The sequence below is a fragment of the Drosophila navojoa genome, chromosome 4 (genome assembly GCF_054131105.1).
Source record: "Drosophila navojoa isolate 15081-1374.11 chromosome 4, UAZ_NAV_1.0, whole genome shotgun sequence".
In the NCBI taxonomy this organism is placed as follows: domain Eukaryota; kingdom Metazoa; phylum Arthropoda; class Insecta; order Diptera; family Drosophilidae; genus Drosophila; species Drosophila navojoa.
Genome location: NC_142892.1, coordinates 9220496 through 9239944, shown reverse-complemented (window position 1 = coordinate 9239944; position 19449 = coordinate 9220496). Strand labels below are relative to the sequence as shown.

General features: G+C 44.1%; 1 protein-coding gene across 1 annotated transcript; it reads left to right on the top strand.

Moving 5' to 3' along the window:
- Window positions 1-786: 786 nt before the first annotated feature.
- Window positions 787-15870, top strand: ara (araucan). The gene is made up of 7 exons (XM_018100189.3): window positions 787-1456; window positions 6163-6750; window positions 9705-9820; window positions 13634-13965; window positions 14043-15261; window positions 15323-15425; window positions 15495-15870. Exons 1-6 carry the CDS (start codon window positions 1406-1408, stop codon window positions 15336-15338), a joined length of 2322 nt encoding a protein of 773 aa, XP_017955678.1. The 5' UTR covers window positions 787-1405; the 3' UTR covers window positions 15339-15425; window positions 15495-15870.
- The last annotated feature ends 3579 nt before the right edge of the window (window positions 15871-19449 follow it).

Sequence of the window (19449 nt, the reverse complement as noted above, 5' to 3'; positions counted from 1 at the left end):
ATTCTTTTTGCTGCTTATCTGTATTGAACAGTACTTATCTCAGCACAAATATAGGCCAACTTAGTTGTTGTTGTATATTATTTAGGTGTTGTTGTTGCTGCGTCACGATCGTTGCTCATATTGAATGAGAGTCGGCATAGAGTCGCTCGGCAGAAAGGTAAACAAACAAGCGACTAGCCAAACAAAACAAATGGGCGTGCCCAAAATGAAACACTACCCCTGCCATGGGAAGCGTGAAAATAAGAAGTAATTAATGGTCGTATTTCCATTTCGTTTTTGCTTTCTTTTGTTTGGCTCAAATGGCATGGTGCTAATAAAAGTCGCACCTGTCAATGGAGGGCCACAGGAAGCGCTAAAGAACAGAAGCGGCTACGTCATACACGAATCGAATGGCGCTCTCTGATTGGCGGGTAACGCAGCGCACTTCCAGCTGCTATAAATGTGTGAGTGTGCGTGCGTGTGTGTGTGTGTGTGGTTGTTTGTTTACTCTCCTTGCTTAGGCGGAGAAGCGAAAGGCGAGAGCATGCTTCCGAGTGTGTGTGTGTGCGTGTGTGCACTGGAACGATATAAGGCGACACCACCACCACCGCCAGTAGCAAAGCTCAGAGGGCGTCGCCGCACATTTCCAGCGTCGGCCTGAGCAGCATTTCCATTCTAGTTGGAGTGCGCCAGTGAGAGAGTGTAGCGTCGTCTCGCTCTAGCCCTGCACAACGCGATTGCAACGGAATGCGAACTGAGTCGCAGAGCAACGGCATTCGTATTAGCTCTCGTGCCGGTTGTGAGTAACCATCCGCAACCAGTTCGTGTTCGAACGTACATAGGTGAACATCTGGAGCGCGCAACCGTCGCTGTCACCGTCGCCGTCGCTGTCGCTGTCGCTGACTCCGTTTCGTTTTTTGCGTATGCGTTTTGCGTTTGCGTGCAGCTGAAATTTGTAGCTGTATCTGTGCCAGTGGCTGTTCATCTGTAGCTGTAGCTGTAGCTGTAGCCGTGCGTCTGTCTGTGTCTGTGTGCGGATAAGCGTTGCAATTGTTATGGTTATGTTTATGTCGGTATTGTTGTCGTCGTCGTCGTCGTCGCCAGTCGCTGCTACGCTCAATAATCCCAATGTTGATTCTGGTCTGTCGCTCGGTCGCTCGCCCGCCCGCACCTTCATTGTGCTCAACTGAGTCTCGTGTTTAGAATTTTGTTTATGCGTGTGTTAACCAACGGTAAAATTGTCACATTGAACAGCTAACTCGAAGAGGTGAACTGAAGCACGAATTGATGCGCAAAGACAACAGCAGTGCTATCTACATAAACAATTAAGCTTAATACCAATAATTAAAGTTAAACAATCAAAAAGAACAACTCAATAAACGAATACAACTCTTAGCGAAGCTTCAACTCGAGCTGCTCTTTGGCAATGGCCGCCTATACACAATTTGGATACGGCGGTTTTCCGTCGGCCTCACAGGTGGGTTAACAAATTTTATGAATCGTAAAATAATAATAAGTGGGCAATATTTGCCGTCTTTAAGTTTAGCAGAAAAGGTATTTAGACACGTATTAAGAAGGGGATATAGCAGGCTCGTAAGTCTTCTGATAAGTTTGATTGATCTTATAAGCAGCCCGACTTTAAATACACAAGCTAGACTGTCGATGGGTTTGCAAGATACTGTCAACGCTCTTTGAAATTTGTAGGTTTATAAATGTGTTTTATTTTATAATTTCTGTGAACTAGGAGGATATATCTTCATTTCCAAATACTTCTTACGTTTTAATTCAACTTAATTAGAATTTTATACAAACTTCTATTGCTATGATGTAATATCAAAGAATTGAATAGTAAAAGTATAATAGATTATATATTATATATTATAAAATGGAACATCTAAAGAAATTTCTAAGTTTTACTGAGAGATAAACTTCAGCTTTGGATATTACAACGGCCCGATTATGTGATCTACTAATGATCTTCTCTTCCATGATCTTCCATACTAATAGTTAGGATTCTTTCTCAGAGAATACTTCCTTCTATGTCAACTGCAGTAGTTGCTAGGAACTTAATCAAAAGGGGGCCAGGTGAGAGTGGGAGGTGGCAAGCCGATGCACACTCCCATACGCACACACACGCAGCTGCACTCTCTCGCACACGCACAGGCGCTGCGGTCAGTGCGTCGAGCATGTGAAACTGTTGAAAAGTCAATAAAATTCAATTGCAACGATCGTAAATCATAAAATTTATAACCGTAAAGTGACAGCTCAGAGCAGGCTCTGGGAATGCGCCTGCGCATGCGCTCACGAGTACGTGAGCAGGCAGTCAATGAGAGCAGAGAAGATGCTACAGAGGCAGAGGCAGAAGCTGGAGGCAGGAGGCCCAGCACAGATGCAGCCACACCGATAGTGGCATCAGTGGCGGCTACCGGAGGTCCGACATCAGACGGGCGGGCGAACATCGATCGAGTGGCCGGAGCCAAACGATCGACAGACAGATCGGCCGACCGACTCGGCGACAAGCGGGCCTCGACGATGTGATCTACTTTACATTGCGCTGCATTCCCATTGCTCGTAGCTACCGAGTGGAGCCGGGCTTTCGCATCATGTGGCGCTTGCAGTTCCACTATCAACTTGGTTATCTGCGGAAGTGCAGGAGTGGCAGAAGTGGGAGGAGGAGGCGGTGGCGGCGGTGGCGGAGGAAGAGGAGGAGGAGGAGCAGTCAGGTAGGCAGACTGGCCTCGCACTGGCGACGCAGCAGCAGATGCAACAGTCGAGATTAGATCATTGAGCTCAGTGCGCAGTTTGCGATTCACAGAAATTGGTAGTGCACACACATGGGCCGCGCAGCAAGGCCGCGCAGAGAGATCTTATCAGATCAGGCAGACCGCGTGTGCGCGCAAGACCGAGAGAGAGAGAGAGAGAGACAGAGTGAACGGGGTCTGCGAGTCGTTGTTGTCCATGTCCATGTCCACAACCGAGTGGGTCTCAGCTGGCGCTTCCTTCGAGCAGCAGCCCCAGCCCCGACCACAGCTCCAGCTCCAGCTGCAGCTTCCTTTTTACGCAGTCAACTTGCTGCCCATTGGATGCGCTGCACTCATGCATAATGCATGCGGAATCTGCCCATTCGCATAGAAGTCCCTATATGGTGTCGCCTATCAGATCACTTGTCATAATTCTCATATATTCCGTGTGTGAGAGAGCGCCCGCTGTCTGCCTGGGAACTGGCCGGTGGATTGGCCCGAATGTCCTTTCCTCCGCTTCATCATTGTCTTTGCCAATTTTTTGCTTCGCCCCTCTCTTTCTGTTTTATTCACATTTGCTTTTTTGTGCGTATTTTTCACTAATTAAAAAGCGCGACATAAAAAAATAACATTGAATCAATCATTTGTTGAAATTTGATTAATGGTTGTTCTTTGATACATGCGGACAGACGCCTCGCCTCGCCTCGCCTCGACCTCGCCGCTCTGGCTCGCTGGCTGAGTCATAATTTCATCTCGCTCACTGGCTACAACAATATTTTCTATTCATTTATGAAATCAGGATGAAATCTATTTCATGTAGTTTACCTTGACTCTATACTTATAAAATTAGGCCTCAGTGCCCCAGCCGCGGCCACGTTCACGTATCGCAGACAATCGACAGATTATGTTAATGATTCCAGGATAATTATGACTTTGGCCACAGCGACGACGGGAGCTGTAAGCTAGCCGAAGTCAGCGGCGGGCAGTGTGTGTATATATATATATGTATACACGGCGTATCTGACCTTTGGGCTGGTCTGATAGTCGCTGGACGGCATTCGATCAATTTGTAGCTGTCCATCAGCAAAGTATTTCGAGTTAATTATAGGTTTATCGGCATATTGCGAAAACACTCTGGCAAAATATTGAAGCTCGCCTCGTTTCGCCGATTGTCCCGCGGCAATTTTCAGAAGCATTTCGATGTGTACAGCTGCCCCATCTTCTGCATCTTCGGTGCTTTGGCCTGCAAGCGTTGCCTGCCACACCCTCATTGATTTCTGGCATCTTGAACGGAGCTGTCTGGTCTTTGGGTCCGTGTCTGGGGTCTGGGGTCTGGGGTCTGGGTTCCAGGGCTTGGCTCGCATTTTGCATATTAATTGCCATGGCCAAGCGACTGGCGCATGCCATTGGCGTAACGCTTCAAGATGGTGAACATCATCAAGCTGCTGCTGCTGCTGCTGCTTTTGCTACTCCTGCTACTCCTGCTGCTGCACTTTAAATCGATTGCGTTGGGGTAATTGATGTAGCCGACGTTACAGCAATCCGTCAATGGGCGGCCATCGATGTGGCAAATATGGCGGACAGATTAATCGGTTGCAGGATTATAAGATCACTCAGCTCCAGCCCCAGCCTCAGCCACAATTGCAGCTTCTGTACTGTAGCCCATCGCCCCTGGCGCTGATTGTGTGTTAACACCATATTCGCTTACAATATGTTATCGTGCGATCGTGTAATGGGGCCTTCTGTCGATTTTTCAAATTAAACCTTCCTTACTTGCCGCGATTCCTCCTCCTGCCCAGTCGACAGCACGTTCATTATACGTCCATCCATATTTATGAACTCTGCTGCAATTCGCCGAGGTGGACCACATCATGTCTATTCATCAAGTGGTCTGGGAACATATGTAAATAGCCGATCTGGTATTGCCTTCTCGTCAGGTTCTTGCAGAACAAAAAGTATACGAGGAAGCGTTTATTGGAGTAAGAGTGTCCTAACTTGTTCTCCAATGAAGTTTCATGGAATAATTCTTGACATAACTATGTAGCTTAGTATATATACTAGGATTAGTAACTGGTTTCGAGCTGAACTGGTTTGGTATCTCAATTGCCAATATCTTATTAGCCATTAGCCAATCGAATCTAATTGGAATGTCCTCTTCCAAGAAGAGAAGAGATCTATAAAATATGGAATGTAGAATATAGAATATAGAATATAGAATATAGAATATAGAATATAGAATATAGAATATAGAATATAGAATATAGAATATAGAATATAAAATATAGAATATAGAATATAGAATATAGAATATAGAATATAGAATTATAATCTGAATATAGAATATAGAGATAGAATATAGAATATAGAATATAGAATATAGCCTCTCGCCTAGAATAGAATTTCTAATCTGTATCTCGCCTCTCGCCTCTCGCCTTTCGCCTCTAGAATCTAGCCTATCGCCTCTCGCCTCTCGCCTATCGCCTATAGCCTCTCGCCTCTAGCCTCTCGAATCTCGCCTCTCGCCTCTCGCCTCTCGCCTCTCGCCTCTCGCCTCTCGCCTCTCGCCTCTCGCCTCTAGCCTCGCCTCTCGCCTCTCGCCTATGCCTCTCGCCTCTCGCCTCTCGCCTCTAGCCTCTCGCCTATAGAATATAGAATATCCTATAGAATATAGAATATAGAATATCGCCTCTAGAATCTAGCCTCTCGCCTCTCGCCTCTAGAATATAGCCTATAGAATATAGAATATATCTCCTATATTCTATTATATTTCTCTCATAATTAAAACTTGTTCAACATGTTCTTCAGTTCAATAACAAATATATGTTCTATTGATAGTCATCCATGGAAATATACAAAAATTAATATTTTTAATTATAATAATTGAGTTGAAAGTGATATGGAGATAAGGTTCAAGTGGCTGGAGTTAACAGAAACCACTTAGGTCTACGCTGAGCTGCTTAGATTGGGCAGTTCAGTCAGTCGAGTGTCTTTGATGACTTTGGTGCTTATCTGAATGCGTTTTCTATTTGTGTTTGGAATCGAGAATGAAGTTGGAATGGCTTTGATAAACACTCATTAATTATGTAAACCAGTAAGCCAGTGGCCAGCCGAAGATAGCTGGACTAGAGCTGAAGGCGACTCGACACGCATAAGTAGTTGATAAGCTTGTGAATTGAGTCTGTTGTTTATATTAATGTTATCTAAGCAGGTAGTTGAGACATCTGTTAATGCATCTGAATCAGATTGGGAATCTAAAGAGGGTGACAATTTTTCCACTTTAAATGAAGTCTTTAGCCTGACACTAAGTGGTGCAAAGATAATGGGACACACGTCTCCACACACACACACACACACACACACACACACACACATGCTCTTCAATGCTCTCAGTCAATCGTCTCAATGTTTGCAATCTCTGCTTTTTGTTTTTGGTATTTTGCAGCTCCTGCCGCCGAATGTGACGCAGACACCTGAAGATGTCTCGGCGAACGTGAATGCATCTTCATTGGTGATGACAAACGCGCCGGCTCTGAGCCCCACGGGTGGTGCCGACTGCCAGGCGAGCCAGCAGCAGCCGGGCGGTGGCGGAGGAGGAGGAGGCGGTGGTCCTGGGTCTGGCACTGGAGCTGGAAGAGGTGGAGCAGGAGGAGGAGGAGGAGGCGATGCCTCAACGGGCGCCCTAAGTCCCGATGCGCTTTCGCAGAACTCAAATGCGGCCACGGGATCAGCTGTGGCTGGCGCTGTCGCTGGCCCCGATGCGATTACCGGTGGCTCCCTGGACAGCAGCGCTGTGGGCACAACGCCTACAACGGGCAGCTCCTGCTGCGAGAACGGCCGTCCCATTATGACCGATCCGGTCTCTGGCCAGACGGTCTGCTCCTGTCAGTACGACTCCGCACGGCTGGCGCTATCCAGCTATTCGCGCCTGCCGGCGGCCAGCGTCGGGGTCTATGGCTCGCCATATCCATCGACGGATCAGAACCCCTACCAGAGCATCGGCGTAGACAGCTCCGCCTTCTACTCGCCGCTGGTAAGTGAAAGCCAAGACGGCTAAATGGATTATCTCCACATATGACTTTAATTGTGTAGTCAGCGGGCAGACGTTGCCAAAGAGCTCAAACAAAACAGTCGAGCCACAGACGTAGACGACGCGCAGTTCGAGTTCAAGGGAAAGGGTATACCGTATACCCGTATACCATATACCGTATGCGACAACGGCTTGTCAATGTAGTCGAGTAAATCGAATTATCATTATGGCTGACTGAAGCTCAGTCAAACCTCATTTAGTCGCTGCTACAGCTTGTATCGGAGTTGATTCCCCCTCTCGCTCCCTCGCTATCGTTGTTGCTATCTCTGTTGCTGTGGCTGTCTCTTTCTCTTGTGCTGACTACCATTGTGATATTCGATACTTTGCGCAACGAAAGGCAAAATCATTCGAAACAAAACATATTGCCCCATGGCCTCAATTACACTCCCAGATGAAGCTCGCCATGCATTTGTATGTGTGGGCTAATCGAGCTTATGCTTTTGTATTCATCTCATTCACATGAGAGTGAGTGTGTGTATGTGTGTGTGTGTGTGCCCTTTGTATTTTCTAAGTGACCACAGAAATGTACACGGCCAACATGCACACAGTTTTAAATGACATACTAGATGACATACTCGAGCTTCAAGAGGGAGCCAGAGCGGGAGCCGGAGCTGGAGCTGGAGCTGGAGCTGCAGCTGGAGCTGCAGCTGTAGCTGTAGACAGGCATACACATTCAGCTGTGGACAGCACAAACAAACAACATAAATATTTGGCCTTTGTAGCGAACTACAAGCTACCAATTAATAGGCCAATCAGTTAGCTCGTCGTCTCTAAATGAAGCTTAGAACTATATAGATTCTAATATTGTTTAGTTTATTGAAAATCAAATGTGAATACTGCAAAGGGTTTTCCATTCGGAAGAAGGCTTTTCATTTTGAACATAAATTTCATTTGCTGAAAGCTTTTGTTACGATTAGGAAGGCTGCAGATGAAGAATTTCTTTGAATTGGTTTTGCATAGTCTATAAGCTGTTGTCAATTCAAGTTCAAACTGGTTTTATATATACTTAAATACATATATTCCATACATTATAGTCTACAATTTAGTTACATTAATGTACAAAAACTTTGGGAGTTTCTCTTCCATTCAATTTCCAGTAAAGTTTTGTTTGTAAACCGAAATTCTTCGAAATTTCAGTCTCCAGACGTACCCAAACGTTGGCCCAATTGTTAACTTAATAATGCCCAAACAAGACTTTTATGTAACTCTCCCCGCCGAAAGCGAAAAAAAAGACCGAGTTGAGTAAAAAGTGAGAAACTGAGTGCGCAAGGGAGAAGTCTTCTGCGTGATACCAAATAAGCAGCTACCAATGTGTCATGTTAAATTGTTATTTACAAGAACAGGAAATTCAAAGTGAATCGTGGCCGTTCCCCTTTCTGCTCTCTTGTCTCTGCCTCTGCCTCTGCCTTTGGCTGGCTGTCACCTGGCATATGCACCTGAGCGCTGGCCGCGCTCTTATCCGAGTTCTCTTTTAATTAAGAAAATATCATTGGCTGCGCGTTCGCACATTCAGCGCGCGATAAGAAGTCGAGGGAGGCCACCGCCCCACCGCAGGAGGCGAGCAGTTAGAAATTGGTTCCACTCATAGATAGTACGGAGTGTGAAAGATCTGCTGACATCTAACTGTTGTTCACACAACATACTGAGCAGAGGCAATGAGCCGAGCCAGCCGGCAGACAATCTCGTAAATCAGAGTTCATGTTTTTTGGTCGGCCTTCGTTTGATATGAAATGCGCAGGGCATGTAGATAGAGCGTCAACGATATCATATCCGATACCTGTTTCCCTGTTTTCCAACTCATTTATATATATATAAATATATATATTTCGATCGAATGACATTTCGATAAATATATTTGTCACGGCGTCGGCGTCGGCGTCGGCAAAAGGTGAGTTAAAAAATTAATAAACAATGGCATACATGATGTTAAGCAATTAAAAATGTTAATGCCATTTCATAAATCAAGAGGCTAAACAAAAGTCAAGTCGGCTCGGCCAACCAGATTCGCCGCTAGACTCCCAGCCCAGCGGGCTCAGCTGCCCATCTAGCCCCCCGATCTATGGAGCTGTGACCAATAGTTGTCGCTCATAAATCGCCAAATAAAAATGGAAAAAAAAATGTCAACCTTAAGGTCATACGGCGGCCATACGCTTCCAATATTAAAATTAAGAGTGTTCGAACCCCATAACGACAATAATCGCAGTTCCAGCTTATTTTTGTCGATTTCTGTTTCTGTTTCTATCTCTGTTTCTATTAGAGTTGTTGGTCTAAATTATGTTTTTGGATACACATCATACTGTCTGGCTATAAAATATGGTCAACGTCAGCGCGCGCTTGTTTCATGGCAAAATATGTTGCCAAATTATAAATTCCATGTTAACAAAATCGTCAACTTTTTTGTGGATACTGTGGGAAAATCATTTTGTTCGTAGCTCCTATGCCTTATGTCTAAGGTCGAATAGACAAACAAACGAAATTTATAAAATAAATAATTCGAATTAAGTTTTGTTTTGTAAATTTGTTGCCTCAACTGTATTTAGCAAATGTTTATATGTAGGCAGCGATTACAATCAGTCAAGCAATTGATTGAAGCCATGATGTACGGACTGTGATTAGGGGCTGGGGCTAACCGGTTTCAGTAGCTTTTCTATGGCAATAGAAAAATAAACTACTTCTTGGAGGCATTTAGAAGTAGAAGAAAGAGCGCGTTCATATAACTCCAATCAATTAAAAAGTGATTGAAGCAATGATGTATAGATTGAAAGGATACGCCGAACTAGCTGAAGTTTGGGTAGAAATTTTTCTATATATATAGTTTTGCAACTGGGGCTAACTTCTAGTAATATTTAATAATATTTATTCTATTCAATATTTATCTTTTACCTTAATCATTTCAGAGCAATCCCTATGGCTTAAAGGACTCGGCGGCTGGCACTGAAATGGGCGCCTGGACCTCGGCTGGACTGCAGCCAACAACGGGCTATTACTCGTACGATCCCATGTCTGCATATGGGTAAGTTATGGAACAGTTTACGATATATACATACACATATGTAGATATGCATATATAAATGATTGTGCTGGCTGTTCGAAGAGTTGGGGCAAATCAAAAGCAATTGTGCGCCCATAATTAATTGTTAAATATATTTGCGAGTACTTCAAATTGATTTGAATTTAATTGCGCGTCGCTGGGGACAGACAGCGAAAGGGCCAGGGACGGGGAGAGGGAGAGGGAGAGGGTCTGACCAGCCAGCCAGCCAGCCAGCCAGACAGAGGCGATAATAAAATTTGAATTGTGAAAATTGCTAGAGCGCGCGAAATTATTTATTTATGATTGCGGCGAAAATAATCGCAGTTAATTGCACGCCACAGTGAGCTGTGTGTGTGTGTGTGTGAGGCACACGCACCAGCAGCAGCGGCAGCGGCAGAATATTGACGTTGCAGCGGACAGTCAACGGACATGCAACTGCAACTGCAACTGCAACTGCCGTCGCGCTTGCCCCATGAACGTTGCGTGCGTAAAGCTCATGAAAGCTGAGCTGCAACAGGGTATGAGACGTCGACTGCGACGGCGACGGCGACAGCGACTGCAACTGAGACTCTGACTCTGACTGAGGCTGAGACTGGGGACCAGGTCTGGGCTTTGGCTATGGTTACGGCTACGGCTCTGGCTCTGGCTCTGACTCTGACTCTGGCTGAGTGAAGCCAGCGCTAGGTGTGAGTAAATGAACGCCATGTTGGCCGCCATATTGAGCGAGAGTGCACACGTTTGACAGACATTTAAAAGAAGAACGGGCTGTGGCCAGAGAAAGAGAGAGAGAGAGAGAGGGATAGTGAGAGTGAGTGAGTGAGTGCGTGCGTCTGTGTGTGGGTGGTTGGGCATAAAGTGCTCTGCCGCACGTCCATTTGGAGCCAATGTCACTTGTCGTGCCTGGCATTATTTGTTTAAAATGTGTGTTCATTGCTGTAAATTGCTACTCACAGATAATAACAACAACAACAACAACAACAACAACAACATGTAATTATAATTGCCAACTAAAATTAAATTGCATGTGCACACACACAAACAGACACACACATACAAATTATATTTTAGATATATATTTATTAAAAAAAAAAAAAAACTTTGGCGACGTGGCTGTTGTTGTTTTTGTTGTTGTTTTTTTGTGTTTCGGTTTTTGTTTGTGTGTGAACAAGAATTCGATTTGTTAACAAGATTATGGGCAGCGGCCGAGCTCGCAGACTCTGGCTTATAAGCCAGCCACAAGCAAACACACACACATACACAAGCATACATACATACGGCCATTCAGTGCAAAAATAGAATGCGTGGCAATTAGCAACAAATGAACGCTTGTGCTCGTCAAATTGTAAAACATTAGAGAACAAAAGCGCACTAAACAAACACACACACTCACACACACAGAGACATACACACCTGCATGCGGCTGCATCCGCCGGTTACGGTCAGCCTACGCGATAATAATACGGCGGGAACTAATCGCCAACCGCGATGTTCGCTCGCTCAGCTTTCGTGCACCAAATTACAGAAATCGTAACATTTGTTTTTAACGTTCATAAGATGCTTAAGCAAATTGCAAATGCAATAAAAACAACATGAATACAACAAATAACAGGAAAAAAGTCAAATGAAATAAAAAAAAAAACCCTACAACGACTATTAAATACCTTGCACAGGTGCGCAAGCTATATTTAGCATGCTTGCTCGTTTTGTTGTCGAAAGCCGATTATAATATTCCCGATTTGTTAGGAGTCTTTATGGGTCGTATATATACAAACATGGTGTTTATTTGTTTGATATGGTATAGCAGTGTATCGTATAGAGTATACAATATAGCATATACTTATAGGTATATACGGCTAGCGCCACATTCCACATTTCACCTTTCACTCATTTGTTTTTATTGCACGTTAATTTGCTTTCTTACATTTTATTTCTTGTTTCTACAATTCTATTCTGGCCTCAGTCTGCTAGACATATAAAGCTCGTAGTGGAACTGTTATATGTTATTTTATTTGAAACAGAATCCATCAAAGCTGAATAAATACAAATAGTCGTTTTTTTTTATAGCTAAAATCATCTACATAATAGTAGGGCAACAAAGACAGAGCAAATCTGTTGACTTCTGAAGCCGAATAATGTGTGAATAGACCATAGATCATATCCATATATGGATATATTGAATATATATTACGATTCCGAATCTATAATTGCTTATGCTAATAAAACTTTAGCATAAGAACTCCAGGATGCTGAAAATATTCCTTAGATATATTCTGTTTCATACTTATATATCATCTTCTATCTTATTATCAAAAACTGCCTAACATAAGTTAACTATAAATTTATATTAATTATAAGAATTTTTCTAATACAAGTTATGATAAAGCCATGCTGAGAGGGCTCATAATATTATTATACATTATTATTTTAGGTCAGAAATCAAAAGAGTTATCCATCAAAAGAGAAACAATTGAGGCATAAGCTTAAAGAGATATTCGCTATATCATACTCAATACATATTACTCTAACCATTAACAAAAGCGATTTACCTCCCCCTCGAAATGCATTATCCGTTTTACATAGTTGCAAAACTTTTACAAAAGCTTTTTAACAAAATTTAATAGGATTGAATTTGTCTCTTTGGTTAAGTTTGGCAAATCGATAGCTTTAAGCGCCAGCACTTACATCCTTTTGGCAGACTTTCGACTGGGGCGGGCGGGCAGGCGGGCAGGCAGACGAGCTGACGGGCAACTTACTTACGAGCCGCACTGTGAGCGAACAAATTTGCGAGTGCCCAACGTCCTTGTGCCAGACAATAATAGCAAAAACTCAAACATCAACTTCGACGCTGCATAAAAATCGTGCACATTTCTTCTGGCACGACGCGCTTCTTCTTTTTGTTGTTGTTGTTGTTGCTGTTGGTTTTTTGTTAGATTCAGCTTACCGCAAAGGGAAAAAGAAGAGAATAAAAATGTGCAAAACCAGTAAAGGATGCGCTGAATGGAAATGGGGGCAGGACAACGACACCGACGAGTCCACAGCAGCTTCCGAGGCTGGCAGCACAGTTTCCTTCTTTATCTTGTTGTAAAATTCACCGCACAAACTGTTGATTCTGCGGCACCATAAAAATCCCATGAAAAATTAACAAAAAAAAAAAAGGAGTCTGAAAGGGAGAAGAGGAGAAAAAAAGAAACTGCTGTCGGCTCTCTGGGGAGCTGTTGCACAGATGAGTTGCAGCTGGATATACGCATGGCTGGGGGTGGCTTAATTTAGCTAGCAGAGCTTTGGACCAGGGCAGATGTGGGTGAAGGCGAGCTGGATAAAAATGCAAACGCAATAACTGGGCTCCGGCTCGGCTCGGCTCGGGCTAGTAACTCCAGCTCCTGCTCCTGCTGCTGCTTCTCCTGCTCCTGCTCCGGCTCCAGCTTCTGCATCCGACTCGGTTTCCCAGTTGCATACCCAAACCCAAAAAGTTGACCATACGCTTATGGCGTTGTCGTCCTCGTTATTGTTGAGTGTTGTTCTCATTGTTGCTGTTGTTGCAGTTGTTGTTGTTGTTGCTGTGCGCTGTTTCACAACTATGTTTTACAATATTTTGACGTTGTACTACACTGGAGGTGTGGCATCTGTGGGTGGTGCCGAGCTCTAGCTCTGCATATGAAAGCATCAATTTAAATTGTTCGCATTTTTAATGAATTTTCATGTTTGTTCGCTGTAGCGCAGTGTAATAGAAAAAAATACATGCCTTGACCATTACACTAACCAGTTTATCTCTCCCTCACCCACTCTCTCTATCAGCTATGGAGCCAGCTACGATTTGGCTGCACGCCGGAAGAACGCCACACGCGAATCGACGGCCACGCTGAAGGCGTGGCTGAACGAGCACAAGAAGAACCCATATCCCACCAAGGGCGAGAAGATCATGCTGGCGATCATCACAAAGATGACGCTGACCCAGGTTTCGACTTGGTTTGCGAACGCGCGTCGTCGCCTCAAGAAGGAGAACAAGATGACCTGGGAGCCAAAGAATCGCACGGATGACGATGACGATGCTATGGTGTCGGACGATGAGAAGGACAAGGATGATGTGGAGTCCAGCAAGGATTCGCATGGCGGCAGTTTGGCCAAAGGTAGTCGATTGGTACAGGTGGTCCAGGCAATTGTAGCTGAGCTTTGCTTTTCTTTCCCTCTCTCTCCCCTCTTGCAGACGTGGCCAAGGATGAGGAGGACCTCATCGACGAGGACCAAAAGAGCCTCGGCCAGGCGAACATTTTGCGTGCTGGCTTCGGCTATCCATCGGGTGGCTATCATGGCGGCAGCGGAAGCAGCCATCCGGCTGCGTATAATCCGTATCATCATCACCATCAACATCCCGCCTATTACCAGCCGCAGCAGACGGTGCTGCCGGCCGCCTTCCATGCGGGTGAGGGCGGCCTGGGCATGGCCAGCAAGCACAGCGAGCATAGCGATCCAAAAAACCAGCTAGGCCGGGACTGTGGCGTGCCGATTCCAGCTACGAAGCCCAAAATCTGGAGCTTGGCCGACACAGTTGCCTGCAAGACCCCGCCACCGGCATGCATGGGCCCCGGGCAATTGATGCCACAACAGCAGCAGCAGCAGCAGCAGCAGCAGTCTATGCAGCGTCATCTGCATCCGCAGTCCCAGCAGGAGGGTCAGGGCATGGCTACCTCCCAGGTGCACCAGCACCAACAGCAGCAGCAGCAGCAGCAGCAGCAACAGCAGCTGCAGATGGAGCAACAGCCTCTGGCGATGGGCAGCCACCTGTTCAACGGCACGCCCTATGTCAGGGCGCATACCACGGCCTACGGGGGTTTTCTAGGGGCTACGACGCAGCAGCTTCATACTACGAGCACGAACAGTGCGGTCCCGTTACACAGTTACAGTCCCAGTGGCCTGCACAGCAGCAGCAGCTCCAACGGCACACATACGCCTACCATCCCTACTACGGCAAACCCAAGTCCGAGCGAGGCCATGAGATTGGGGTTGGGGCTGGGCCTGGGCCTGGCCGAGTCGCCGGGATCGGGGCCCTACCCAGCGGTGCGTCAGTCGCAGCCATCTCAGTCCACAGCGAGTCAGCGGGCGATGGCGATGGGGTTTCCCGAAGCCCAACCCGATACTCCACCCCAAACTCCGCCGAATATGAAGGTGCTGAGCGGAGCTTTGAGCCTGCTGCCTACCGCTTCCCAAATCCCTATGACCGCTACCTGTCGCAGCAGTAATGCCGCCTACAGCAATCCCGGCTGCGGCTACCCCATGAATTTCTCCACGCGCCTCAACGACTACGAGTACCCTGGCAGCCACAGCAGGGACGACTACAGCAGCGGCAACAGCAGCGCCAGCAGCAGCTCCTCCTCGCCCCATCTGCAGCGTACGGCGGACAACATGTTCAAGCCGCTCTTCAAGAGGTACACTCACTCAAAATAGTCCATGCACATGTACAGTAAATGACTTTTAAATCTCCCTTAGCCTGACGTCCGTCTAGAGAGTGGGACTGAAGACCCCAATGTATTTGCAATATCGTATATACACACACGCGCACACACACACACATGTATATAACATAATTTAGGTAAGATTTGCAATTGACATAAATTTAATCTCTACAGTTATTTCCATTGAAGTCTATTTATCTCCGCAGATTTCTGGGCTCGTGCAACAACGTAATTTGATTGTGTAATATTTAACACTTAATATAAATATATAAACACACGCATATACATACATACATATATAATATATACCACATTGGTACATAAGTACCAAAACTACTAAAACTTAATAATAATATTAATAATAATAATAATAATAATGATAATAATGATTATATGAATAATGAAAAGCCGTGCATTGTCTTAAACTATATCTGATGTAAGCATTATAATAGGTTCAGCTTCTTTTATAAACCGCATTGTAATTGTATACAGGCACATTTAAACACTTAGCATTAAGATTATAAACTGTGATAAATTTTACATTGTTTAACAGACTTCAACTTAAAAGAAAAAAGAAAAAGAAGCAAATGCAAATAAATAATAGTTCAATAGTTCTCTAAAAATTCATAATATTAAAAAATTAATTTAAAAATTCGTTCAATATAAAATAAATCTTTGTAATCCTAACAAATATGGCGTTTTTCTTGCTGGTTGGTGTTTTTTTTTTTTGGGTATATAATATATGAGAGGTGCAAGTAAGAGTTCTAGTGATGAAATCTTAGTGAAATTATAATCAATAAATGAGATCTTCGAAAATATGGAAAAAATTAAAGAAAACTCTTAAGGGAATTCAATATAGATAATCTTTACAATATACCTTGGATTATTTTTGTTGCAGCTTCTTCAATATAAAATAATTTTGAGTCGCAGCAGAAGTATATGTTAGGGAAAATCTACACTCAATTTTCAGATAGCTCGAGTCTTTAAGAAATGATATGCAATTCTTATAGATAACACTCTACATAGCCAGTTGAACTGGCTGCCTTTGAATGTGCTACAGTCTAGCTGAAAAGTTTTCATGGAAATCACAGCTAATTACCTTTACAACGCTGCAGTTTTTCTCTTTTGCTGAGTGAAATTAACATAAATTACATATTATAATTCATTACATCGAGCCATGTACCCAAATGTCATTTGTAGCTGAGCTGAAAGGCAGAGACATGTACATTAAAAAAAATATATATCGCATTAATGCAAACGAGCTGCAAAAAGTGGAGGGGCTAATAGAGAGTGGAAAGCGAGCTACTTGAATGCAATTTAATGTGCATTGTGTACTACATTTGGGGATTTGCAAATGAGCTTTACGAGAGTGGAGGGCTTTCCATAGAATGCAAAACGAAGATGAAAACCAAAGCTGGCCTTAAATTGATGTCAAGTATTTAATAATGAGCTCCTCTCTATTTAAAGTTAAGCTTTGCTAGTGCCCGAACAGCTGTTCTGAAGGCTTACCGAACGGAATACCCCTATACATACATATACATATATATACAATGAGCCACAAGCCCTATTGTAGTGCGAAGCGAGGTTTTGGCACACGGCCACGATAAATTACGCGACAGAGAAAACGTTTGCTGTCAAACTCTACAACTTGGAGTCTCTCTCGCTCTGTCTGTGTGTGTGTGTGCAGGGAGGCTGGTGTTTTGCAGGGGGGAGCCGAACAATTTGTAACGACTATCGGCATTTGATAAATTAACATTCAGCAGTTTCTCGATTATGCAACAAATTGTCATTTGAATTGAAATTGACAGCCGCTGAAGGCAATAACTTGCGATAAATTTCGACGTATTTGGCCGATGACGATGACGATGTAAGTTGAGCTGATTAACTTGGTTTTAGTTTGACACACTTTACATAGATAGACAAGTCTTTAAGTGGTACGTAACGCCGCGTGCAGTCCATAATACAAATTTCTTAAACGGTTTCTGTATGTAATCCTCTTTAACTCCCGCTCTATCTCCCTCTCTCTCTCTCTCTCTCTCTCTCTCTCTCTCTCTCTCTCTGTGTGTGTTTTAAGCTATCAGCGGGATATTAGTTCCGTTCCCATAGTTCCCATAATGCAGCCTTATGCGCTTTACGAGTTGTTTTACAATGCTAAACGACCTGCAGTGGGCATAAAATTTCCCATTACAAATGCGGCCAATCAGTAAGCCGGCTAAATTAATCGCATCACATGCCATCGCCACAGTCAGCCAGCCAGTCAGCCAGCCAACAGGCCAGCTAGCCGGCCAAGTCCAGATCCTGCGCTTCGTATAGCGATCTCATTTATGGGCCATAAACCATAGTAGCTGCAACGTCTTGGGGCTGAGCTGGTTGTTGCAACCGCAACGGCGGCAGTCGTCGGCCGGCGCTCTTCGGTCGGCAATCGGATTGAGCATTGTTTTTGTGGATCGGTCACCAGCGGTGAGGATATACGACAGTTAACTTATCTTGCATCCACTTAACGTCTCGCGGCAATAAATCAATCCAATGCTCAAAATCACGTTGGCAGCCAGAAGGCGAATTAATCACTTTGAAAATTGTTACCCATTTGGAAACTTGTCGCATTAACTTCCCAGCTGCATGCAACCCGTTTCGTATAAAAAAAATACACACACACACACATACACATATACACATATATGTGTATGTATTGCTATTGTATATATATTTATATATAGAGAGAGACCAGTTGGTCGATCGAAACGTGTGTGGGCAATCCTTCAACAGCATGTGAAAATCGTGGTTATTTATGATTGACAGTTTTAGGGACTATTTGATATTAGAGAGCTATTATTTAAAGGGCTCAAAGTGGATGTGTTTAGATAAATGCTAAGCATAAGAGCAGGGCGAAGCTATGTAGATCAGTATCGCACATATGACAAATTCGTGTATATAAGAAGGTTTCTTGAAGCATTGAGACTTTTAAGATTATAGAATTTTTTCTTTCACTTGAAGAACACATTTAAATTGAGGAATATTAGAGTTCCGTTAAAGAACAGAAGGAGGCGTGGCCACACCCATAAAGTATATTTATATTGTTTACACAGATTTATAGACTAGGTTATGAATCGTTCATAGCCTTCCTAGAAAGGCAATATATATTCTAGTGTAAGCTGGGATTAAGTTTAGTTAATATAAGTAATGTGAAATAAATTTTTGTAACAAGAAAAATGATCTAAAAAATAAATTTAACACCAAAACGTAAGCCCGTTAGAAATCCTTGCCATCCTCACTCAGAAAATTCCCCCAGCAATCCACAAGTTCTCTAAGCCCTTATCATATTTATCGCAATAATAAAAACCTTTCAACAGCTCAAACAAACAAATTTCGTCTGGCTTGTCGGTGCTCCGAAATGTCTTGCATTCATATCGTATATTTGGATATTTGGCTAGCAAATTGCTTAAATACTTGTGCCTATTAAAACAATTAGTCACTGCTGCTGCTGCTGCTGCTGCTGCTTCGGCTAAGGCCACATGGAGAAGTTTTATTAAATTTTCACAAATTTTCATATTCATCGAGACTATTCACACTCAATTATAAACATACCAAAGAACACAAATTTGCCGAAAATAATTAAAGTAAAATTCCAGTAGATGAGTTCTCTCTCTCTCTCACTCTCTCTCTCTGTTTGTAGTTGGGAGTTGCCGAGACGTTAGATGTCTAAGGGCTGTGTCAGACCCAACCAAAGGGGAGGCCAACCCACTGGCGAGGATGGCCTGCCCAAGATTCAAGATGCTACAAGAATGCAAAGTGTCATTTAAGTGAAACAAGACGAGAACAAATATACAGACACTGCCAGTCAGTCGACTTGGCTAGGGCTTGGGTTTGGGCACCACAAGGAGGTCCGGTCTGTCAGAGGCCTCTAGTTCAATGTGTGCGTGTGTGTGTGTGTGTGGTGTGTGTGTGCTCATGTCGTTGGCTGGCAGTGCGTTGCATCCTTAGCATCCACGCAGCTTGCTTACGCAGCCTCTATAAATTATTGCTGCTGCTTGTCATGTACGGAAATCCTTGTGTCAGTGTAGCCGAAATGCCAGGCTCTCTGCCATTGACAGAGCACGGCGGGCATGGCACGGCACGGCATGGCAAGGCAAGGCAAGGCAAGAGATACGTTTTCAACAAGAT